This window comes from Salmo salar, chromosome 17 (assembly GCF_965601325.2).
Source record: "Salmo salar chromosome 17, fSalSal1, whole genome shotgun sequence".
NCBI lineage: Eukaryota > Metazoa > Chordata > Actinopteri > Salmoniformes > Salmonidae > Salmo > Salmo salar.
In genome coordinates, this window is record NC_138307.1 from 86,876,619 (window position 1) to 86,899,495 (window position 22,877).

General features: G+C 49.8%; 1 protein-coding gene across 2 annotated transcripts in view; it reads left to right on the plus strand.

Moving 5' to 3' along the window:
- Nucleotides 1-22,877, plus strand: part of large1 (LARGE xylosyl- and glucuronyltransferase 1) — a 188,860-nt gene that overhangs the window by 122,841 nt on the left and 43,142 nt on the right. For both annotated transcript variants that reach the window (XM_082964349.1, XM_082964350.1), the window contains exons 7-10: nt 2,485-2,589; nt 5,185-5,297; nt 9,488-9,613; nt 11,755-11,910. In XM_082964349.1, the coding sequence (XP_082820475.1) occupies nt 2,485-2,589; nt 5,185-5,297; nt 9,488-9,613; nt 11,755-11,910 (500 nt within the window). The remainder of the gene's footprint in view (nt 1-2,484; nt 2,590-5,184; nt 5,298-9,487; nt 9,614-11,754; nt 11,911-22,877) is intronic.

Consider the following 22,877-nt stretch of genomic DNA (forward strand, 5'->3'; position numbering starts at 1 on the left):
GAGATGATAGCTCCCTCTCCCCTCCTCTGAGATGATAGCTCCCTCTCCACTCCTCTGAGATGATAGCTCCCTCTCCCCTCCTCTGAGATGATAGCTCCCTCTCCACTCCTCTGAGATGATAGCTCCCTCTCCCCTCCTCTGAGATGATAGCTCCCTCTCCTCTCCTCTGAGATGATAGCTCCCTCTCCACTCCTCTGAGATGATAGCTCCCTCTCCTCTCCTCTGAGATGATAGCTCCCTCTCCACTCCTCTGAGATGATAGCTCCCTCTCCTCTGAGATGATAGCTCCCTCTCCACTCCTCTGAGATGATAGCTCCCTCTCCACTCCTCTGAGATGATAGCTCCCTCTCCACTCCTCTGAGATGATAGCTCCCTCTCCTCTCCTCTGAGATGATAGCTCCCTCTCCTCTCAGATGATAGCTCCCTCTCCTCTGAGATGATAGCTCCCTCTCCACTCCTCTGAGATGATAGCTCCCTCTCCTCTCCTCTGAGATGATAGCTCCCTCTCCTCTGAGATGATAGCTCCCTCTCCACTCCTCTGAGATGATAGCTCCCTCTCCTCTGAGATGATAGCTCCCTCTCCTCTCCTCTGAGATGATAGCTCCCTCTCCTCTCCTCCAAGATGATAGCTCCCTCTCTTCTGAGATGATAGCTCTCTCTCCACTCCTCTGAGATGATAGCTCCCTCTCCTCTGAGATGACAGCTCCCTCTCCACTCCTCTGAGATGATAGCTCCCTCTCCTCTGAGATGATAGCTCCCTCTCCTCTGAGATGATAGCTCCCTCTCCTCTCCTCTGAGATGATAGCTCCCTCTCCCCTCCTCTGAGATGATAGCTCCCTCTCCTCTCCTCTGAGATGATAGCTCCCTCTCCCTCTCCTCTGAGATGATAGCTCCCTCTCCTCTGAGATGATAGCTCCCTCTCCTCTCCTCTGAGATGATAGCTCCCTCTCCCTCTCCTCTGAGATGATAGCTCCCTCTCCTCTGAGATGATAGCTCCCTCTCCTCTGAGATGATAGCTCCCTCTCCTCTCCTCTGAGATGATAGCTCCCTCTCCTCTGAGATGATAGCTCCCTCTCCACTCCTCTGAGATGATAGCTCCCTCTCCTCTCCTCTGAGATGATAGCTCCCTCTCCTCTGAGATGATAGCTCCCTCTCCTCTCCTCTGAGATGATAGCTCCTTCTCCTCTGAGATGATAGCTCCCTCTCCTCTGAGATGATAGCTCCCTCTCCTCTGAGATGATAGCTCCCCTCCTCTGAGATGATAGCTCCCTCTCCTCTGAGATGATAGCTCCCTCTCCACTCCTCTGAGATGATAGCTCCCTCTCCTCTGAGATGATAGCTCCCTCTCCTCTGAGATGATAGCTCCCTCTCCCCTCCTCTGAGATGATAGCTCCCTCTCCCCTCCTCTGAGATGATAGCTCCCTCTCCTCTCCTCTGAGATGATAGCTCCCTCTCCACTCCTCTGAGATGATAGCTCCCTCTCCTCTGAGATGACAGCTCCCTCTCCACTCCTCTGAGATGATAGCTCCCTCTCCCCTCCTCTGAGATGACAGCTCCCTCTCCACTCCTCTGAGATGATAGCTCCCTCTCCCCTCCTCTGAGATGACAGCTCTCTCTCCACTCCTCTGAGATGACACCTCACCCTCCAGTCGTCCCTGAGCTCCTGTGCTCTGTGACCCCTCCTCTCTTTCATGACTAGATGTTCCACCTCTCCCTTGTTTCTCTCTCTCTCTGTGTTCTTACCTTCATCTACTCCATCAGTTTTAACTCAATGTGAGCAGATTGTCTTGCTGAAAAGGCACCATTCATTTCTCTTTATTTCTTGCAATTGATTCAACTTCAGTGGACGGGCTCTACTAAAAAGCTTGTTGAGCAGCTGACTCCACACCGCCCTCTGGTGGGTGAGTGTTATAACGAGCCAACACTACTCTATGGTGCAGCATTGTTTGTTATGTTCTCACATCTATCGAGCAGCCCTTGGTAGTAACCTGAGTGTTGTTTGACAGCTGACTCCACAGCACCCCCTGGTGGGTAATTATGATAATGATATATTTATCTTCTATAAAGCAGCCCTTGGTAGTAACCTGAGTGTTGTTTGACAGCTGACTCCACAGCACCCTCTGGTGGTAATTATGATAATGAGATATTTCTCTTCTATAAAGCAGCCTTGGTAGTAACCTGAGTGTTGTTTGACAGCTGACTCCACAGCACTCTCTGGTGGTAATTATGATAATGAGATATTTCTCTTCTATAAAGCAGCCTTGGTAGTAACCTGAGTGTTGTTTGACAGCTGACTCCACAGCACTCTCTGGTGGTAATTATGATAATGAGATATTTCTCTTCTATAAAGCAGCCCTTGGTAGTAACCTGAGTGTTCTGTGTGTCTCTCTTTTCCAGGTTCTAGTGGTCTGGTGGAGAACCAGAGTGACTGGTGCCTGGGGAACCTTAGTAACCTGAGTGTTCTGTTTGTGTTCTGTGTTCTAGGTCAGCAGGTTCTAGGTCTGGTGGAGAACCAGAGTGACTGGTACCTGGGGAACCTGTGGAAAAATCATCGGCCCTGGCCCGCCCTGGAGAGGGGCTTCAATACAGGTGAGACACGCACACACAGAAAGTGGGGACAGTCAGTGGATTTACTATATGAAATAAAAGGTAATTTCTTCCCTTTGAGACATATGTTGTCAACACTTTCTATGAGTACAAACTTTATTCCCAATCAAAATGATAATGACTAACTTTATTGTCCCTGAGCTGCCTGTGAGTTTCTCACCAATAACAGAAGTATTTACTTCAGTCTCCTCTCTTCTTGGGGACAGAGACAGAATTAATAATATATTGGACTGGAACAAACTGGCTCCTCTCTTCTTGGTGAGAGACAGAATGAATCATGTCTTGGACTGGAACAAACTGGCTCCTCTCTTCTTGGGGACAGAGACAGAATGAATAATATATTGGACTGGAACAAACTGTCTCCTCTCTTCTTGGGGACAGAGACAGAATGAATCATGTCTTGGACTGGAACAAATTGTCTCCTCTCTTCTTGGGGACAGAGACAGAATGAATAATGTCTTGAATTGGAACAAACAAACCATCTCTCTCTCCACCCTGCTGATCTTCTAGAGTTAGGCTGGGTCTCAATTGGCATTCTATCGCCCAATATTCCCTATGTAGTGCACTACTTTTGACCAGGGCCCATAGGGAAAAGGGTGCCATTTGGGATCTCAGCCCCAGAGAAAGGCAGAGCAGCAAATGAACGCATTTGGCTGTAATGGCGTCTTCAACAGATGGTCAGGCTACAGAGGCTCTTTCATCTCTGAAGAAGTTTCCGTTGTGTTCACAGGAAGTGATGCGATGAAAATATGTTGCAGCGACGGTGTGGTTGCGATCACTTCCTCTCTGTTTGAAATGAAAGCTGAAAAGATTTGGCATGGGTCCTCAGATCCTCAAAAAGTTCTACAGCTGCACCATCGAGAGCATCCTGACCGGTTGCAACACCGCCTGGTATGGCAACTGCTCGGCCTCCGACAGCAAGGCGCTACAGAGGGTAGTGTGGACGGCCCAGTACATCACTGGGGCCAAGCTTCCTGCCATCCAGGACCTCTATACCAGGCGGTGTCAGAGGAAGGCCCTAAAAATGGTCAAAGACTCCAGCCACCCAAGTCACAGACTGTTCTCTCCGCTACCTCACAGTTAGACATGACTGTTGATTCAGATTACCTGTTGACTCAGGTAATGTCTAACCTGCTGATTGGGGACTGTTAAGTCATGTGACCTCTGTTCCAGGTAATGTCTAACCTGCTGATTGGGGACTGTTAAGTCATGTGACCTCTGTTCCAGGTAATGTCTAACCTGCTGATTGGGGACTGTTAAGTCATGTGACCTCTGTTCCAGGTAATGTCTAACCTGCTGATTGGGGACTGTTAAGTCATGTGACCTCTGTTCCAGGTAATGTCTAACCTGCTGATTGGGGACTGTTAAGTCATGTGACCTCTGTTCCAGGTAATGTCTAACCTGCTGATTGGGGACTGTTAAGTCATGTGACCTCTGTTCCAGGTAATGTCTAACCTGCTGATTGGGGACTGTTAAGTCATGTGACCTCTGTTCCAGGTAATGTCTAACCTGCTGATTGGGGACTGTTAAGTCATGTGACCTCTGTTCCAGGTAATGTCTAACCTGCTGATTGGGGGACTGTTAAGTCATGTGACCTCTGTTCCAGGTGTGATCTTGCTGCTGATTGGGGGACTGTTAAGTCATGTGACCTCTGTTCCAGGTGTGATCTTGCTGCTGATTGGGGGACTGTTAAGTCATGTGACCTCTGTTCCAGGTGTGATCTTGCTGCTGATTGGGGGACTGTTAAGTCATGTGACCTCTGTTCCAGGTGTTATCTTGCTGCTGATTGGGGACTGTTAAGTCATGTGACCTCTGTTCCAGGTGTGATCTTGCTGCTGATTGGGGGACTGTTAAGTCATGTGACCTCTGTTCCAGGTGTGATCTTGCTGCTGATTGGGGGACTGTTAAGTCATGTGACCTCTGTTCCAGGTGTGATCTTGCTGCTGATTGGGGGACTGTTAAGTCATGTGACCTCTGTTCCAGGTGTGATCTTGCTGCTGATTGGGGGACTGTTAAGTCATGTGACCTCTGTTCCAGGTGTGATCTTGCTGCTGATTGGGGGACTGTTAAGTCATGTGACCTCTGTTCCAGGTGTGATCTTGCTGCTGATTGGGGGACTGTTAAGTCATGTGACCTCTGTTCCAGGTGTGATCTTGCTGCTGATTGGGGGACTGTTAAGTCATGTGACCTCTGTTCCAGGTGTGATCTTGCTGCTGATTGGGGGACTGTTAAGTCATGTGACCTCTGTTCCAGGTGTGATCTTGCTGCTGATTGGGGGACTGTTAAGTCATGTGACCTCTGTTCCAGGTGTGATCTTGCTGCTGATTGGGGGACTGTTAAGTCATGTGACCTCTGTTCCAGGTGTGATCTTGCTGCTGATTGGGGGACTGTTAAGTCATGTGACCTCTGTTCCAGGTGTGATCTTGCTGCTGATTGGGGGACTGTTAAGTCATGTGACCTCTGTTCCAGGTGTGATCTTGCTGCTGATTGGGGGACTGTTAAGTCATGTGACCTCTGTTCCAGGTGTGATCTTGCTGCTGATTGGGGGACTGTTAAGTCATGTGACCTCTGTTCCAGGTGTGATCTTGCTGCTTCTGGACCGACTGAGGAAGCTGCGATGGGAACAGATGTGGAGACTGACAGCAGAGAGAGAACTGATGAGCATGTTGTCTACATCACTGGCTGACCAGGTAACACACACACACACACACACACACACACACACACACACACACACACACACACACACACACACACACACACACACACACACACACACACACACACGACACACACACACACACACACAGACACACACACACACACACACACAGACACACACACACACACACACACAGACACACACACACACACACACACACACACACACACACACACACAGAGAGAGAATCATAAACACACCTGTGTATTGAACTACTTGAAGTTCACCATTAAAATGGCTGGATTATTACACTTCAGACGTCAGTATTTTATGGTAATGAAACACCAAGGATTTTATTTAAGAGTTCCTTCAAGCTTATATAAATGACCGGCACGTTTACCATGTTGTCATTAAAATGTTCACTAAATAAAGTTCTGGAATTTATTGTAGTTTGGAATTTGTGAAGATTCTAGAAGTGTTTTAGTGTTCCGTTCAACTCTCCAATCAGCTGTTAACTCCTCTTTACCACGCCGTTCATTATGAGGAAAACAACAAGCTTTATAATGTCTCCTATTAGGAGAATATAGACTGTCTCTGAACCAGCAAGATCTCAGTCAGAGAAAACCTGGTCAAATACTGTCTCTGTTAGAGCAAGATCTCAGTCAGAGAAAACCTGGTCAAATACTGTCTCTGTTAGAGCAAGATCTCAGTCAGAGAAAACCTGGTCAAATACTGTCTCTGTTAGAGCAAGATCTCAGTCAGAGAAAACCTGGTCAAATACTGTCTCTGAACCAGCAAGATCTCAGTCAGAGAAAACCTGGTCAAATACTGTCACTGAACCAGCAAGATCTCAGTCAGAGAAAACCTGGTCAAATACTGTCTCTGTTAGAGCAAGATCTCAGTCAGAGAAAACCTGGTCAAATACTGTCTCTGAACCAGCAAGATCTCAGTCAGAGAAAACCTGGTCAAATACTGTCTCTGAACCAGCAAGATCTCAGTCAGAGAAAACATGGTCAAATACTGTCTCTGTTAAAGCAAGACCTCAGTCAGAGAAAACCTGGTCAAATACTGTCTCTGTTAAAGCTTGTATTAAAGAAAGCCCTTGAAGAGTGTGGCAGCAGCTATTGTAGTTGAGGATTGTTCTAACATGAGAGATATAATCGTACAGATATAGCCATGCTGATAACATAACAGGTACTGTGATAGAACAATTACAACATTTACCTGATTTTATTTGATATTAATGGTTAATAATGAATACTTAACTAATAGTAAGAAACATCTGTTATATTAATGCTGTGTGTCTGTAAAGGGATGCTTTCCACTCTAGCTTCCAGGCAGTTAGTCTGGGGATACGGTCAGAGGAAAATTGTGTTTTGCTAGAGATGGCTTGAGCTGACAATGACTTGGTGATAAAGACCTACAGCCGGCCTTCCGTAGGCGAGATGTGGTGTGAGACTGGAGATAGAGATGAGACTGGAGATGGAGATGAGACTGGAGATGGAGATGAGACTGGAGATAGAGATGAGACTGGAGACAAGAGGAGACTGGAGATAGAGATGAGACTGGAGATGGAGATGAGACTGGAGACAGAGATGAGACTGGAGATAGAGATGAGACTGGAGATGGAGATGAGACTGGAGACAGAGATGAGACTGGAGATGGAGATGAGACTGGAGACAGAGATGAGACTGGAGACAGAGATGAGATGAGACTGGAGACAGAGATGAGACTGGAGACAGAGATGAGACTGGAGATAGAGATGAGACTGGAGATAGAGATGAGATGAGACTGGAGACAGAGATGAGACTGGAGACAGAGATGAGACTGGAGACAGAGATGAGACTGGAGATAGAGATGAGACTGGAGACAGAGATGAGATGAGACTGGAGACAGAGATGAGACTGGAGACAGAGATGAGACTGGAGATGGAGATGAGACTGGAGACAGAGATGAGATGAGACTGGAGACAGAGATGAGACTGGAGACAGAGATGAGACTGGAGATAGAGATGAGACTGGAGATGGAGATGAGACTGGAGACAGAGATGAGACTGGAGATAGAGATGAGACTGGAGATAGAGATGAGACTGGAGACAGAGATGAGATGAGACTGGAGACAGAGATGAGATGAGACTGGAGACAGAGATGAGACTGGAGACAGAGATGAGACTGGAGATAGAGATGAGACTGGAGACAGAGATGAGATGAGACTGGAGACAGAGATGAGACTGGAGACAGAGATGAGACTGGAGACAGAGATGAGACTGGAGATAGAGATGAGACTGGAGACTGAGATGAGACTGGAGACTGAGATGAGACTGGAGACAGAGATGAGACTGGGGACAGAGATGAGACTGGAGATAGAGATGAGACTGGAGATAGAGATGAGACTGGAGACTGAGATGAGACTGGAGACTGAGATGAGACTGGAGACAGAGATGAGACTGGGGACAGAGATGAGACTGGAGACTGGAGACAAGATGAGACTGGAGACAAGAGGAGACTGGAGATAGAGATGAGACTGGAGACAGAGATGAGACTGGAGACAGAGATGAGACTGGAGACAGAGATGAGACTGGAGATAGAGATGAGACTGGAGATAGAGATGAGACTGGAGACAGAGATGAGAATTGGAGACAGAGATGAGACTGGAGACAAGATGAGACTGGAGACAAGATGAGACTGGAGACAAGATGAGACTGGAGACAGAGATGAGACTGGAGACAGAGATGAGACTGGAGACGAGAGAGATGAGACTGGAGACAGAGATGAGACTGGAGACAGAGATGAGACTGGAGACAGAGATGAGACTGGAGACAGAGATGAGACAAGAGGAGACTGGAGATAGAGATGAGACTGGGGACAGAGAGGAGACTGGAGACAGAGATGAGACTGGGGACAGAGATGAGACTGGGGACAGAGATGAGACTGGGGACAGAGATGAGACTGGAGATAAAGATGAGACTGGAGATAGAGATGAGACTGGAGACAGAGATGAGACTGGAGACAAGATGAGACTGGAGACAGAGATGAGACTGGAGACAGAGATGAGATGAGACTGGAGACAGAGATGAGACTGGAGACAGAGATGAGACTGGAGACAGATATGAGACTGGAGACAGATATGAGACTGGAGACAGAGATGAGACTGGAGATAGAGATGAGACAAGAGGAGACTGGAGACAGAGATGAGACTGATGGAAACCCCCCGATCAGCATGGGAGGGGTGGAACCAGCCATGACTAAGCATTTTTTAGACGTCCTATATAAGATCTCTGGTTTACATTATCAGGTTTGGCTGCTCGGCCCAACAGTCAAGAGTGTTGGGTTGACTAGTCTCATAATTAATCGATAATTAATTAATAAAGATGATTGTTTGAAGAAATGACAAAGTCTCTATCAGTATGAATTTCTACAACAGTACCAAGACAGTGTCTGTTTCACCTATGGAGAAGAGTTTGATCTGATTCATTATGATCTAGGATCAGGTCCCCCCCTGTCTATGTAATCTGCAGTAAGGTCTGATCTGTAAGGTCTGGTCTCTATCTGTTATCTACACTAAGGTCTGATCTGTAAAGTCTGGTCTCTGTATCTGTTATCTACACTAAGGTCTGATCTGTAAGGTCTAGTCTCTGTATCTGTTATCTACACTAAGGTCTGGTCTGTAAGGTCTGGTCTCTCTATCTGTTATCTACACTAAGGTCTGATCTGTAAGGTCAGGTCTCTATCTGTTATCTACACTAAGGTCTGGTCTGTAAGGTCTGGTCTCTATCTGTTATCTACACTAAGGTCTGATCTGTAAGGTCAGGTCTCTATCTGTTATCTACACTAAGGTCTGATCTGTAAGGTCTGGTCTCTATCTGTTATCTACACTAAGGTCTGATCTGTAAGGTCTGGTCTCTATCTGTTATCTACACTAAGGTCTGGTCTGTAAGGTCTGGTCTCTATCTGTTATCTACACTAAGGTCTGATCTGTAAGGTCTGGTCTCTCTATCTGTTATCTACACTAAGGTCTGATCTGTAAGGTCTGGTCTCTATCTGTTATCTACACTAAGGTCTGGTCTGTAAGGTCTGGTCTCTATCTGTTATCTACACTAAGGTCTGATCTGTAAGATCTCTCTATCTGTTATCTACACTAAGGTCTGATCTGTAAGATCTCTCTATCTGTTATCTACACTAAGGTCTGGTCTGTAAGGTTGTGTGTGTGTGTCTGCAGGACATCTTCAACGCTGTGATCAAACAGAACCCCTTCCTGGTTCACCAGCTGCCCTGCTTCTGGAACGTTCAGCTGTCAGACCACACCCGCTCTGAGAAGTGCTACAAAGATGTTTCAGACCTCAAGGTGAGTTGAGCATCTCACACACCGATAGCAGCTGTTTCCATACACCCTCTTTGTCCTCTGTGTGTGTGTGTGTGTGTGTGCGTGTGTGTGTGTGTGTGTGACAGCAGAGTAATGCCCCCTGCTCCTTCCAGATGCTTCTACTCTCTCTGACTGGCCTGTCATCTCTCTGACTGGCCTGTCATCTCTCTGTCTCTCTGACTGGCCTGTCATCTCTCTGTCTCTCTGACTGGCCTGTCATCTCTCTGTCTCTCTGACTGGCCTGTCATCTCTCTCTGTCTCTCTGACTGGCCTGTCATCTCTCTCTGTCTCTCTGACTGGCCTGTCATCTCTCTCTGTCTCTCTGACTGGCCTGTCATCTCTCTCTGTCTCTCTGACTGGCCTGTCATCTCTCTCTGTCTCTCTGACTGGCCTGTCATCTCTCTCTGTCTCTCTGACTGGCCTGTCATCTCTCTGTCTCTCTGACTGTCCTGTCATCTCTCTCTGTCTCTCTGACTGGCCTGTCATCTCTCTCTGTCTCTCTGACTGGCCTGTCATCTCTCTCTGTCTCTCTGACTGGCTTGTCATCTCTCTCTGTCTCTCTGACTGGCTTGTCATCTCTCTGTCTCTCTGACTGGCCTGTCATCTCTCTCTGTCTCTCTGACTGGCCTGTCATCTCTCTCTGTCTCTCTGACTGGCCTGTCATCTCTCTCTGTCTCTCTGACTGGCCTGTCATCTCTGTCTCTCTGACTGGCCTGTCATCTCTCTGATTCTGACTGGCCTGTCATCTGTCTCTCTGACTGGCTTGTCATCTCTCTCTGTCTCTCTGACTGGCCTGTCATCTCTCTCTGTCTCTCTGACTGGCCTGTCATCTCTCTCTGTCTCTCTGACTGGCCTGTCATCTCTCTGTCTCTCTGACTGGCCTGTCATCTCTCTGTCTCTCTGACTGGCTTGTCATCTCTCTCTGTCTCTCTGACTGGCCTGTCATCTCTCTGTCTCTCTGACTGGCCTGTCATCTCTCTCTGTCTCTCTGATTGGCCTGTCATCTCTCTCTGTCTCTCTGACTGGCCTGTCATCTCTCTGTCTCTCTGACTGGCCTGTCATCTCTCTCTGATTCTGACTGGCCTGTCATCTGTCTCTCTGACTGGCTTGTCATCTCTCTCTGTCTCTCTGACTGGCCTGTCATCTCTCTGTCTCTCTGACTGGCTTGTCATCTCTCTCTGATTCTGACTGTCCTGTCATCTCTGTCTCTCTGACTGGCCTGTCATCTGTCTCTCTGACTGGCTTGTCATCTCTCTCTGTCTCTCTGACTGGCCTGTCATCTCTCTCTGTCTCTCTGACTGGCCTGTCATCTCTCTCTGTCTCTCTGACTGTCCTGTCATCTCTGTCTCTCTGACTGGCCTGTCATCTCTGTCTCTCTGTCTCCCTCCCTCTCTCCCCCACTACAAGTGATCCATTGGAACGTTTTGTGAAGAACAGACACTTAGCACCTTTCAGGAACCTCTATCTAACCATCTCACTCTATGCCTCTCTTTCTTTCTCTCTCTCTTCCTCCCTCTCTCTCTCTCTCTCTCTCTCTCTCTCCTCCTCCCTCCCTCTCTCCCCCCTTCCTCCCCTACAGGTGATCCACTGGAACTCTCCTAAGAAGCTGAGAGTGAAGAACAAGCATGTAGAATTCTTCAGGAACCTCTATCTAACCATCTCTCTCTATGCCTCTCTTTCTCTCTCTCTTCCTCCCTCTCTCTCTCTCTCTCTCTCTCTCTCTTCCTCCCTCCCTCCTTCTCTCCCCCCTTCCTCCCCTACAGGTGATCCACTGGAACTCTCCTAAGAAGCTGAGAGTGAAGAACAAGCATGTAGAATTCTTCAGGAACCTCTATCTAACCATCTCTCTCTACGCCTCTCTTTCTCTCTCTCTTCCTCCCTCTCTCTCTCTCTCTCTCTCTCTTCCTCCCTCCCTCCTTCTCTCCCCCCTTCCTCCCCTACAGGTGATCCATTGGAACTCTCCTAAGAAGCTGAGAGTGAAGAACAAGCATGTAGAATTCTTCAGGAACCTCTATCTAACCATCTCTCTCTACGCCTCTCTTTCTCTCTCTCTTCCTCCCTCTCTCTCTCTCTCTCTCTCTCTTCCTCCCTCCCTCCTTCTCTCCCCCCTTCCTCCCCTACAGGTGATCCATTGGAACTCTCCTAAGAAGCTGAGAGTGAAGAACAAGCATGTAGAATTCTTCAGGAATCTCTACTTAACCTTCCTGGAGTACGATGGAAACCTCCTGAGACGAGAACTCTTCGGCTGCCCCAGCGAGACAGACCACAACAGCGAAAACGTATGTGGAACTATACTGATCTAGAGTCAGTTTAAATACAGCACTGAGAATGTAGATCCACCAATACTGACCTAGAGTCAGTTTAAATACAGCACTGAGAATGTAGGTCCACCAATACTGACCTAGAGTCAGTTTAAATACAGCACTGAGAATGTAGGTCCACCAATACTGAGTCAGTTTAAATACAGCACTGAGAATGTAGATCCACCAATACTGAGTCAGTTTAAATACAGCACTGAGAATGTAGGTCCACCAATACTGACCTAGAGTCAGTTTAAATACAGCACTGAGAATGTAGATCCACCAATACTGACCTAGAGTCAGTTTAAATACAGCACTGAGAATGTAGATCCACCAATACTGACCTAGAGTCAGTTTAAATACAGCACTGAGAATGTAGGTCCACCAATACTGACCTAGAGTCAGTTTAAATACAGCACTGAGAATGTAGATCCACCAATACTGATCTAGAGTCAGTTTAAATACAGCACTGAGAATGTAGGTCCACCAATACTGACCTAGAGTCAGTTTAAATACAGCACTGAGAATGTAGGTCCACCAATACTGATCTAGAGTCAGTTTAAATACAGCACTGAGAATGTAGATCCACCAATACTGACCTAGAGTCAGTTTAAATACAGCACTGAGAATGTAGGTCCACCAATACTGACCTAGAGTCAGTTTAAATACAGCACTGAGAATGTAGATCCACCAATACTGACCTAGAGTCAGTTTAAATACAGCACTGAGAATGTAGGTCCACCAATACTGACCTAGAGTCAGTTTAAATACAGCACTGAGAATGTAGATCCACCAATTATGACCTAGAGTCAGTTTAAATACAGCACTGAGAATGTAGGTCCACCAATACTGACCTAGAGTCAGTTTAAATACAGCACTGAGAATGTAGATCCACCAATACTGAGTCAGTTTAAATACAGCACTGAGAATGTAGATCCACCAATACTGACCTAGAGTCAGTTTAAATACAGCACTGAGAATGTAGATCCACCAATACTGAGTCAGTTTAAATACAGCACTGAGAATGTAGATCCACCAATACTGATCTAGAATCAGTTTAAATACAGCACTGAGAATGTAGGTCCACCAATACTGACCTACAGTCAGTTTAAATACAGCACTGATAATGTAGATCCACCAATACTGACCTAGAGTCAGTTTAAATACAGCACTGACAATGTAGGTCCACCAATACTGACCTAGAGTCAGTTTAAATACAGCACTGAGAATGTAGGTCCACCAATACTGAGTCAGTTTAAATACAGCACTGAGAATGTAGGTCCACCAATACTGATCTAGAGTCAGTTTAAATACAGCACTGAGAATGTAGGTCCACCAATACTGATCTAGAGTCAGTTTAAATACAGCACTGAGAATGTAGATCCACCAATACTGACCTAGAGTCAGTTTAAATACAGCACTGAGAATGTAGGTCCACCAATACTGACCTAGAGTCAGTTTAAATACAGCACTGAGAATGTAGGTCCACCAATACTGACCTAGAGTCAGTTTAAATACAGCACTGAGAATGTAGGTCCACCAATACTGACCTAGAGTCAGTTTAAATACAGCACTGAGAATGTAGGTCCACCAATACTGACCTAGAGTCAGTTTAAATACAGCACTGAGAATGTAGATCCACCAATACTGATCTAGAGTCAGTTTAAATACAGCACTGAGAATCTAGATCCACCAATACTGACCTAGAGTCAGTTTAAATACAGCACTGAGAATGTAGGTCCACCAATACTGACCTAGAGTCAGTTTAAATACAGCACTGAGAATGTAGGTCCACCAATACTGACCTAGAATCAGTTTAAATACAGCACTGAGAATGTAGATCCACCAATACTGATCTAGAATCAGTTTAAATACAGCACTGATAATGTAGATCCACCAATACTGACCTAGAGTCAGTTTAAATACAGCACTGAGAATGTAGGTCCACCAATACTGACCTAGAGTCAGTTTAAATACAGCACTGATAATGTAGATCCACCCGTACTGATCTATATAAATATGGCAGTTTAACTTTGTCTGGCTTGCCATTCCAAATAAAATAGAATATTTTTGGATCATATAATTTAAAGGAAAACAAGTTGTTAGGTGTAGGCAGGGCCATAAGCAAATAGGTAGCTGTGACTGAAGAGTTAAATCAGGGTGATTTTTCCACAAATAGAGAGGTATTGTCCTTTCAATGTGAGAAAGCTCTTATCTATTTCTTCTAACTTTCTATTAAATTATATTGTAATGAGATCATTTATTTCGGGACATGAATAACGAGTTTGTCCACTTCACTGTCAGACCATGTCTAGTTCCCTGTATCCCTCCCAGTCCAGCTCCATGTCTAGTTCCCTGTATCCCTCCCAGTCCAGCTCCATGTCTAGTTCCCTGTATCCCTCCCAGTCCAGCTCCATGTCTAGTTCCCTGTATCCCTCCCAGTCCTGCTCCATGTCTAGTTCCCTGTATTCCTCCCAGTCCAGCTCCATGTCTAGTTCCCTGTATCCCTCCCAGTCCAGCTCCATGTCTAGTTCCCTGTATCCCTCCCAGTCCTGCTCCATGTCTAGTTCCCTGTATCCCTCCCAGTCCAGCTCCATGTCTAGTTCCCTGTATCCCTCCCAGCTCCATGTCTAGTTCCCTGTATTCCTCCCAGTCCAGCTCCATGTCTAGTTCCCTGTATCCCTCCCAGTCCAGCTCCATGTCTAGTTCCCTGTATCCCTCCCAGTCCTGCTCCATGTCTAGTTCCCTGTATCCCTCCCAGTCCAGCTCCATGTCTAGTTCCCTGTATCCCTCCCAGCCCAGCTCCATGTCTAGTTCCCTGTATCCCTCCCAGCTCCATGTCTAGTTCCCTGTATCCCTCCCAGTCCAGCTCCATGTCTAGTTCCCTGTATCCCTCCCAGCTCCATGTCTAGTTCCCTGTATCCCTCCCAGTCCAGCTCCATGTCTAGTTCCCTGTATCCCTCCCAGTCCAGCTCCATGTCTAGTTCCCTGTATCCCTCCCAGTCCAGCTCCATGTCTAGTTCCCTGTATTCCTCCCAGTCCAGCTCCATGTCTAGTTACCTGTATCCCTCCCAGTCCAGCTCCATGTCTAGTTCCCTGTATCCCTCCCAGTCCAGCTCCATGTCTAGTTCCCTGTATCCCTCCCAGCTCCATGTCTAGTCCCCTGTATCCCTCCCAGTCCAGCTCCATGTCTAGTTCCCTGTATCCCTCCCAGTCCAGCTCCATGTCTAGTTCCCTGTATCCCTCCCAGTCCAGCTCCATGTCTAGTTCCCTGTATCCCTCCCAGTCCAGCTCCATGTCTAGTTCCCTGTATCCCTCCCAGTCCAGCTCCATGTCTAGTTCCCTGTATCCCTCCCAGTCCAGCTCCATGTCTAGTTCCCTGTATCCCTCCCAGCTCCATGTCTAGTTCCCTGTATCCCTCCCAGCTCCATGTCTAGTTCCCTGTATCCCTCCCAGTCCAGCTCCATGTCTAGTTCCCTGTATCCCTCCCAGTCCAGCTCCATGTCTAGTACCCTGTATCCCTCCCAGTCCAGGTCCATGTCTAGTTCCCTGTATCCCTCCCAGTCCAGCTCCATGTCTAGTTCCCTGTATCCCTCCCAGTCCAGCTCCATGTCTAGTTCCCTGTATCCCTCCCAGCTCCATGTCTAGTTCCCTGTATCCCTCCCAGTCCAGCTCCATGTCTAGTTCCCTGTATCCCTCCCAGTCCAGCTCCATGTCTAGTTCCCTGTATCCCTCCCAGTCCAGCTCCATGTCTAGTTCCCTGTATCCCTCCCAGTCCAGCTCCATGTCTAGTTCCCTGTATCCCTCCCAGTCCAGCTCCATGTCTAGTACCCTGTATCCCTCCCAGTCCAGCTCCATGTCTAGTTCCCTGTATCCCTCCCAGTCCATCTCCATGTCTAGTTCCCTGTATCCCTCCCAGTCCAGCTCCATGTCTAGTTCCCTGTATCCCTCCCAGTCCAGCTCCATGTCTAGTTCCCTGTATCCCTCCCAGTCCATCTCCATGTCTAGTTACCTGTATCCCTCCCAGTCCAGCTCCATGTCTAGTTCCCTGTATCCCTCCCAGCTCCATGTCTAGTTCCCTGTATCCCTCCCAGCTCCATGTCTAGTTCCCTGTATCCCTCCCAGTCCAGCTCCATGTCTAGTTCCCTGTATCCCTCCCAGTCCAGCTCCATGTCTAGTTCCCTGTATCCCTCCCAGTCCAGCTCCATGTCTAGTTCCCTGTATCCCTCCCAGCTCCATGTCTAGTTCCCTGTATCCCTCCCAGTCCAGCTCCATGTCTAGTTCCCTGTATCCCTCCCAGCTCCATGTCTAGTTCCCTGTATCCCTCCCAGTCCAGCTCCATGTCTAGTTCCCTGTATCCCTCCCAGTCCAGCTCCATGTCTAGTTCCCTGTATCCCTCCCAGTCCAGCTCCATGTCTAGTTCCCTGTATCCCTCCCAGTCCAGCTCCATGTCTAGTTCCCTGTATCCCTCCCAGTCCAGCTCCATGTCTAGTTCCCTGTATCCCTCCCAGCTCCATGTCTAGTTCCCTGTATCCCTCCCAGTCCAGCTCCATGTCTAGTTCCCTGTATCCCTCCCAGTCCAGCTCCATGTCTAGTTCCCTGTATCCCTCCCAGTCCAGCTCCATGTCTAGTTCCCTGTATCCCTCCCAGTCCTGCTCCATGTCTAGTTCCCTGTATTCCTCCCAGTCCAGCTCCATGTCTAGTTCCCTGTATCCCTCCCAGTCCAGCTCCATGTCTAGTTCCCTGTATCCCTCCCAGTCCTGCTCCATGTCTAGTTCCCTGTATCCCTCCCAGTCCAGCTCCATGTCTAGTTCCCTGTATCCCTCCCAGCTCCATGTCTAGTTCCCTGTATCCCTCCCAGTCCAGCTCCATGTCTAGTTCCCTGTATTCCTCCCAGTCCAGCTCCATGTCTAGTTCCCTGTATCCCTCCCAGTCCAGCTCCATGTCTAGTTCCCTGTATCCCTCCCAGTCCAGCTCCATGTCTAGTTCCCTGTATCCCTCCCAGTCCAGCTCCATGTCTAGTTCCCTGTATCCCTCCCAGTCCAGCTCCATGTCTAGTTCCCTGTATCCCTCCCAGTCCAGCTCCATGTCTAGTTCCCTGTATCCCTCCCAGTCCAGCTCCATGTCTAGTTCCCTGTATCCCCCCCAGCTCCATGTCTAGTTCCCTGTATCCCTCCCAGTCCAGCTCAGTGTCCAGTTCCCTGTATCCCTCCCAGTCCAGCTCCATGTCTAGTTCCCTGTATCCCTCCCAGTCCAGCTCCATGTCTAGTTCCCTGTATCCCTCCAAATCCAGCTCCATGTCTTGTTCCCTGTATCCCTCCCAGTCCAGCTCCATGTCTAGTACCCTGTATCCCTCCCAGTCCAGCTCCATGTCTAGTTCCCTGTATCCCTCCCAGCTCCATGTCTAGTTCCCTGTATCCCTCCCAGTCCAGCTCCATGTCTAGTTCCCTGTATCCCTCCCAGTCCAGCTCCATGTCTAGTTCCCTGTATCCCTCCCAGTCCAGCTCCATGTCTAGTTCCCTGTATCCCTCCCAGTCCAGCTCCATGTCTAGTTCCCTGTATCCCTCCCAGTCCAGCTCCATGTCTAGTTCCCTGTATCCCTCCCAGCTCCATGTCTAGTTCCCTGTATCCCTCCCAGTCCAGCTCCATGTCTAGTTCCCTGTATCCCTCCCAGTCCAGCTCCATGTCTAGTTCCCTGTATCCCTCCCAGCTCCATGTCTAGTTCCCTGTATCCCTCCCAGCTCCATGTCTAGTTCCCTGTATCCCTCCCAGTCCAGCTCCATGTCTAGTTCCCTGTATCCCTCCCAGTCCTGCTCCATGTCTAGTTCCCTGTATCCCTCCCAGTCCAGCTCCATGTCTAGTTCCCTGTATCCCTCCCAGTCCAGCTCCATGTCTAGTTCCCTGTATCCCTCCCAGTCCAGCTCCATGTCTAGTTCCCTGTATCCCTCCCAGCTCCATGTCTAGTTCCCTGTATCCCTCCCAGCTCCATGTCTAGTTCCCTGTATCCCTCCCAGTCCAGCTCCATGTCTAGTTCCCTGTATCCCTCCCAGTCCAGCTCCATGTCTAGTACCCTGTATCCCTCCCAGTCCAGGTCCATGTCTAGTTCCCTGTATCCCTCCCAGTCCAGCTCCATGTCTAGTTCCCTGTATCCCTCCCAGTCCAGCTCCATGTCTAGTTCCCTGTATCCCTCCCAGCTCCATGTCTAGTTCCCTGTATCCCTCCCAGTCCAGCTCCATGTCTAGTTCCCTGTATCCCTCCCAGTCCAGCTCCATGTCTAGTTCCCTGTATCCCTCCCAGTCCAGCTCCATGTCTAGTTCCCTGTATCCCTCCCAGTCCAGCTCCATGTCTAGTTCCCTGTATCCCTCCCAGTCCAGCTCCATGTCTAGTACCCTGTATCCCTCCCAGTCCAGCTCCATGTCTAGTTCCCTGTATCCCTCCCAGTCCATCTCCATGTCTAGTTCCCTGTATCCCTCCCAGTCCAGCTCCATGTCTAGTTCCCTGTATCCCTCCCAGTCCAGCTCCATGTCTAGTTCCCTGTATCCCTCCCAGTCCATCTCCATGTCTAGTTCCCTGTATCCCTCCCAGTCCAGCTCCATGTCTAGTTCCCTGTATCCCTCCCAGCTCCATGTCTAGTTCCCTGTATCCCTCCCAGCTCCATGTCTAGTTCCCTGTATCCCTCCCAGTCCAGCTCCATGTCTAGTTCCCTGTATCCCTCCCAGTCCAGCTCCATGTCTAGTTCCCTGTATCCCTCCCAGTCCAGCTCCATGTCTAGTTCCCTGTATCCCTCCCAGCTCCATGTCTAGTTCCCTGTATCCCTCCCAGTCCAGCTCCATGTCTAGTTCCCTGTATCCCTCCCAGCTCCATGTCTAGTTCCCTGTATCCCTCCCAGTCCAGCTCCATGTCTAGTTCCCTGTATCCCTCCCAGTCCAGCTCCATGTCTAGTTCCCTGTATCCCTCCCAGTCCAGCTCCATGTCTAGTTCCCTGTATCCCTCCCAGTCCAGCTCCATGTCTAGTTCCCTGTATCCCTCCCAGTCCAGCTCCATGTCTAGTTCCCTGTATCCCTCCCAGCTCCATGTCTAGTTCCCTGTATCCCTCCCAGTCCAGCTCCATGTCTAGTTCCCTGTATCCCTCCCAGTCCAGCTCCATGTCTAGTTCCCTGTATCCCTCCCAGTCCAGCTCCATGTCTAGTTCCCTGTATCCCTCCCAGTCCTGCTCCATGTCTAGTTCCCTGTATCCCTCCCAGTCCAGCTCCATGTCTAGTTCCCTGTATCCCTCCCAGTCCAGCTCCATGTCTAGTTCCCTGTATCCCTCCCAGTCCAGCTCCATGTCTAGTTCCCTGTATCCCTCCCAGTCCAGCTCCATGTCTAGTTCCCTGTATCCCTCCCAGCTCCATGTCTAGTTCCCTGTATCCCTCCCAGTCCAGCTCCATGTCTAGTTCCCTGTATCCCTCCCAGTCCAGCTCCATGTCTAGTTCCCTGTATCCCTCCCAGTCCAGCTCCATGTCTAGTTCCCTGTATCCCTCCCAGTCCAGCTCCATGTCTAGTTCCCTGTATCCCTCCCAGTCCAGCTCCATGTCTAGTTCCCTGTATCCCTCCCAGTCCAGCTCCATGTCTAGTTCCCTGTATCCCTCCCAGTCCAGCTCCATGTCTAGTTCCCTGTATCCCTCCCAGTCCAGCTCCATGTCTAGTTCCCTGTATCCCCCCCAGCTCCATGTCTAGTTCCCTGTATCCCTCCCAGTCCAGCTCCAGTGTCTAGTTCCCTGTATCCCTCCCAGTCCAGCTCCATGTCTAGTTCCCTGTATCCCTCCCAGTCCAGCTCCATGTCTAGTTCCCTGTATCCCTCCAAGTCCAGCTCCATGTCTAGTTCCCTGTATCCCTCCCAGTCCAGCTCCATGTCTAGTTCCCTGTATCCCTCCCAGTCCAGCTCCATGTCTAGTTCCCTGTATCCCTCCCAGCTCCATGTCTAGTTCCCTGTATCCCTCCCAGTCCAGCTCCATGTCTAGTTCCCTGTATCCCTCCCAGTCCAGCTCCATGTCTAGTTCCCTGTATCCCTCCCAGTCCAGCTCCATGTCTAGTTCCCTGTATCCCTCCCAGTCCAGCTCCATGTCTAGTTCCCTGTATCCCTCCCAGTCCAGCTCCATGTCTAGTTCCCTGTATCCCTCCCAGTCCAGCTCCATGTCTAGTTCCCTGTATCCCTCCCAGTCCAGCTCCATGTCTAGTTCCCTGTATCCCTCCCAGTCCAGCTCCATGTCTAGTTCCCTGTATCCCTCCCAGCTCCATGTCTAGTTCCCTGTATCCCTCCCAGCTCCATGTCTAGTTCCCTGTATCCCTCCCAGTCCAGCTCCATGTCTAGTTCCCTGTATCCCTCCCAGTCCAGCTCCATGTCTAGTTCCCTGTATCCCTCCCAGTCCAGCTCCATGTCTAGTTCCCTGTATCCCTCCCAGTCCAGCTCCATGTCTAGTTCCCTGTATCCCTCCCAGTCCAGCTCCATGTCTAGTTCCCTGTATCCCTCCCAGTCCAGCTCCATGTCTAGTTCCCTGTATCCCTCCCAGTCCAGCTCCATGTCTAGTTCCCTGTATCCCTCCCAGCTCCATGTCTAGTTCCCTGTATCCCTCCCAGTCCAGCTCCATGTCTAGTTCCCTGTATCCCTCCCAGTCCAGCTCCATGTCTAGTTCCCTGTATCCCTCCCAGTCCAGCTCCATGTCTAGTTCCCTGTATCCCTCCCAGCTCCATGTCTAGTTCCCTGTATCCCTCCCAGTCCAGCTCCATGTCTAGTTCCCTGTATCCCCCCCCAGCTCCATGTCTAGTTCCCTGTATCCCTCCCAGTCCAGCTCCATGTCTAGTTCCCTGTATCCCTCCCAGTCCAGCTCCATGTCTAGTTCCCTGTATCCCTCCCAGCTCCATGTCTAGTTCCCTGTATCCCTCCCAGCTCCATGTCTAGTTCCCTGTATCCCTCCCAGTCCAGCTCCATGTCTAGTTCCCTGTATCCCTCCCAGTCCAGCTCCATGTCTAGTTCCCTGTATCCCTCCCAGTCCAGCTCCATGTCTAGTTCCCTGTATCCCTCCCAGTCCAGCTCCATGTCTAGTTCCCTGTATCCCTCCCAGTCCAGCTCCATGTCTAGTTCCCTGTATCCCTCCCAGTCCAGCTCCATGTCTAGTTCCCTGTATCCCTCCCAGTCCAGCTCCATGTCTAGTTCCCTGTATCCCTCCCAGTCCAGCTCCATGTCTAGTTCCCTGTATCCCTCCCAGTCCAGCTCCATGTCTAGTTCCCTGTATCCCTCCCAGTCCAGCTCCATGTCTAGTTCCCTGTATCCCTCCCAGTCCAGCTCCATGTCTAGTTCCCTGTATCCCTCCCAGCTCCATGTCTAGTTCCCTGTATCCCTCCCCCAGCTCCATGTCTAGTTCCCTGTATCCCTCCCAGTCCAGCTCCATGTCTAGTTCCCTGTATCCCTCCCAGTCCAGCTCCATGTCTAGTTCCCTGTATCCCTCCCAGTCCAGCTCCATGTCTAGTTCCCTGTATCCCTCCCAGTCCAGCTCCATGTCTAGTTCCCTGTATCCCTCCCAGTCCAGCTCCATGTCTAGTTCCCTGTATCCCTCCCAGTCCAGCTCCATGTCTAGTTCCCTGTATCCCTCCCAGTCCAGCTCCATGTCTAGTTCCCTGTATCCCTCCCAGTCCAGCTCCATGTCTAGTTCCCTGTATCCCTCCCAGTCCAGCTCCATGTCTAGTTCCCTGTATCCCTCCCAGTCCAGCTCCATGTCTAGTTCCCTGTATCCCTCCCAGTCCAGCTCCATGTCTAGTTCCCTGTATCCCTCCCAGTCCAGCTCCATGTCTAGTTCCCTGTATCCCTCCCAGTCCAGCTCCATGTCTAGTTCCCTGTATCCCTCCCAGTCCAGCTCCATGTCTAGTTCCCTGTATCCCTCCCAGTCCAGCTCCATGTCTAGTTCCCTGTATCCCTCCCAGCTCCATGTCTAGTTCCCTGTATCCCTCCCAGTCCAGCTCCATGTCTAGTTCCCTGTATCCCTCCCAGTCCAGCTCCATGTCTAGTTCCCTGTATCCCTCCCAGTCCAGCTCCATGTCTAGTTCCCTGTATCCCTCCCAGCTCCATGTCTAGTTCCCTGTATCCCTCCCAGTCCAGCTCCATGTCTAGTTCCCTGTATCCCTCCCCAGCTCCATGTCTAGTTCCCTGTATCCCTCCCAGTCCAGCTCCATGTCTAGTTCCCTGTATCCCTCCCAGTCCAGCTCCATGTCTAGTTCCCTGTATCCCTCCCAGCTCCATGTCTAGTTCCCTGTATCCCTCCCAGCTCCATGTCTAGTTCCCTGTATCCCTCCCAGTCCAGCTCCATGTCTAGTTCCCTGTATCCCTCCCAGTCCAGCTCCATGTCTAGTTCCCTGTATCCCTCCCAGTCCAGCTCCATGTCTAGTTCCCTGTATCCCTCCCAGTCCAGCTCCATGTCTAGTTCCCTGTATCCCTCCCAGTCCAGCTCCATGTCTAGTTCCCTGTATCCCTCCCAGTCCAGCTCCATGTCTAGTTCCCTGTATCCCTCCCAGTCCAGCTCCATGTCTAGTTCCCTGTATCCCTCCCAGTCCAGCTCCATGTCTAGTTCCCTGTATCCCTCCCAGTCCAGCTCCATGTCTAGTTCCCTGTATCCCTCCCAGTCCAGCTCCATGTCTAGTTCCCTGTATCCCTCCCAGTCCAGCTCCATGTCTAGTTCCCTGTATCCCTCCCAGCTCCATGTCTAGTTCCCTGTATCCCCCCCCAGCTCCATGTCTAGTTCCCTGTATCCCTCCCAGTCCAGCTCCATGTCTAGTTCCCTGTATCCCTCCCAGTCCAGCTCCATGTCTAGTTCCCTGTATCCCTCCCAGTCCAGCTCCATGTCTAGTTCCCTGTATCCCTCCCAGTCCAGCTCCATGTCTAGTTCCCTGTATCCCTCCCAGTCCAGCTCCAT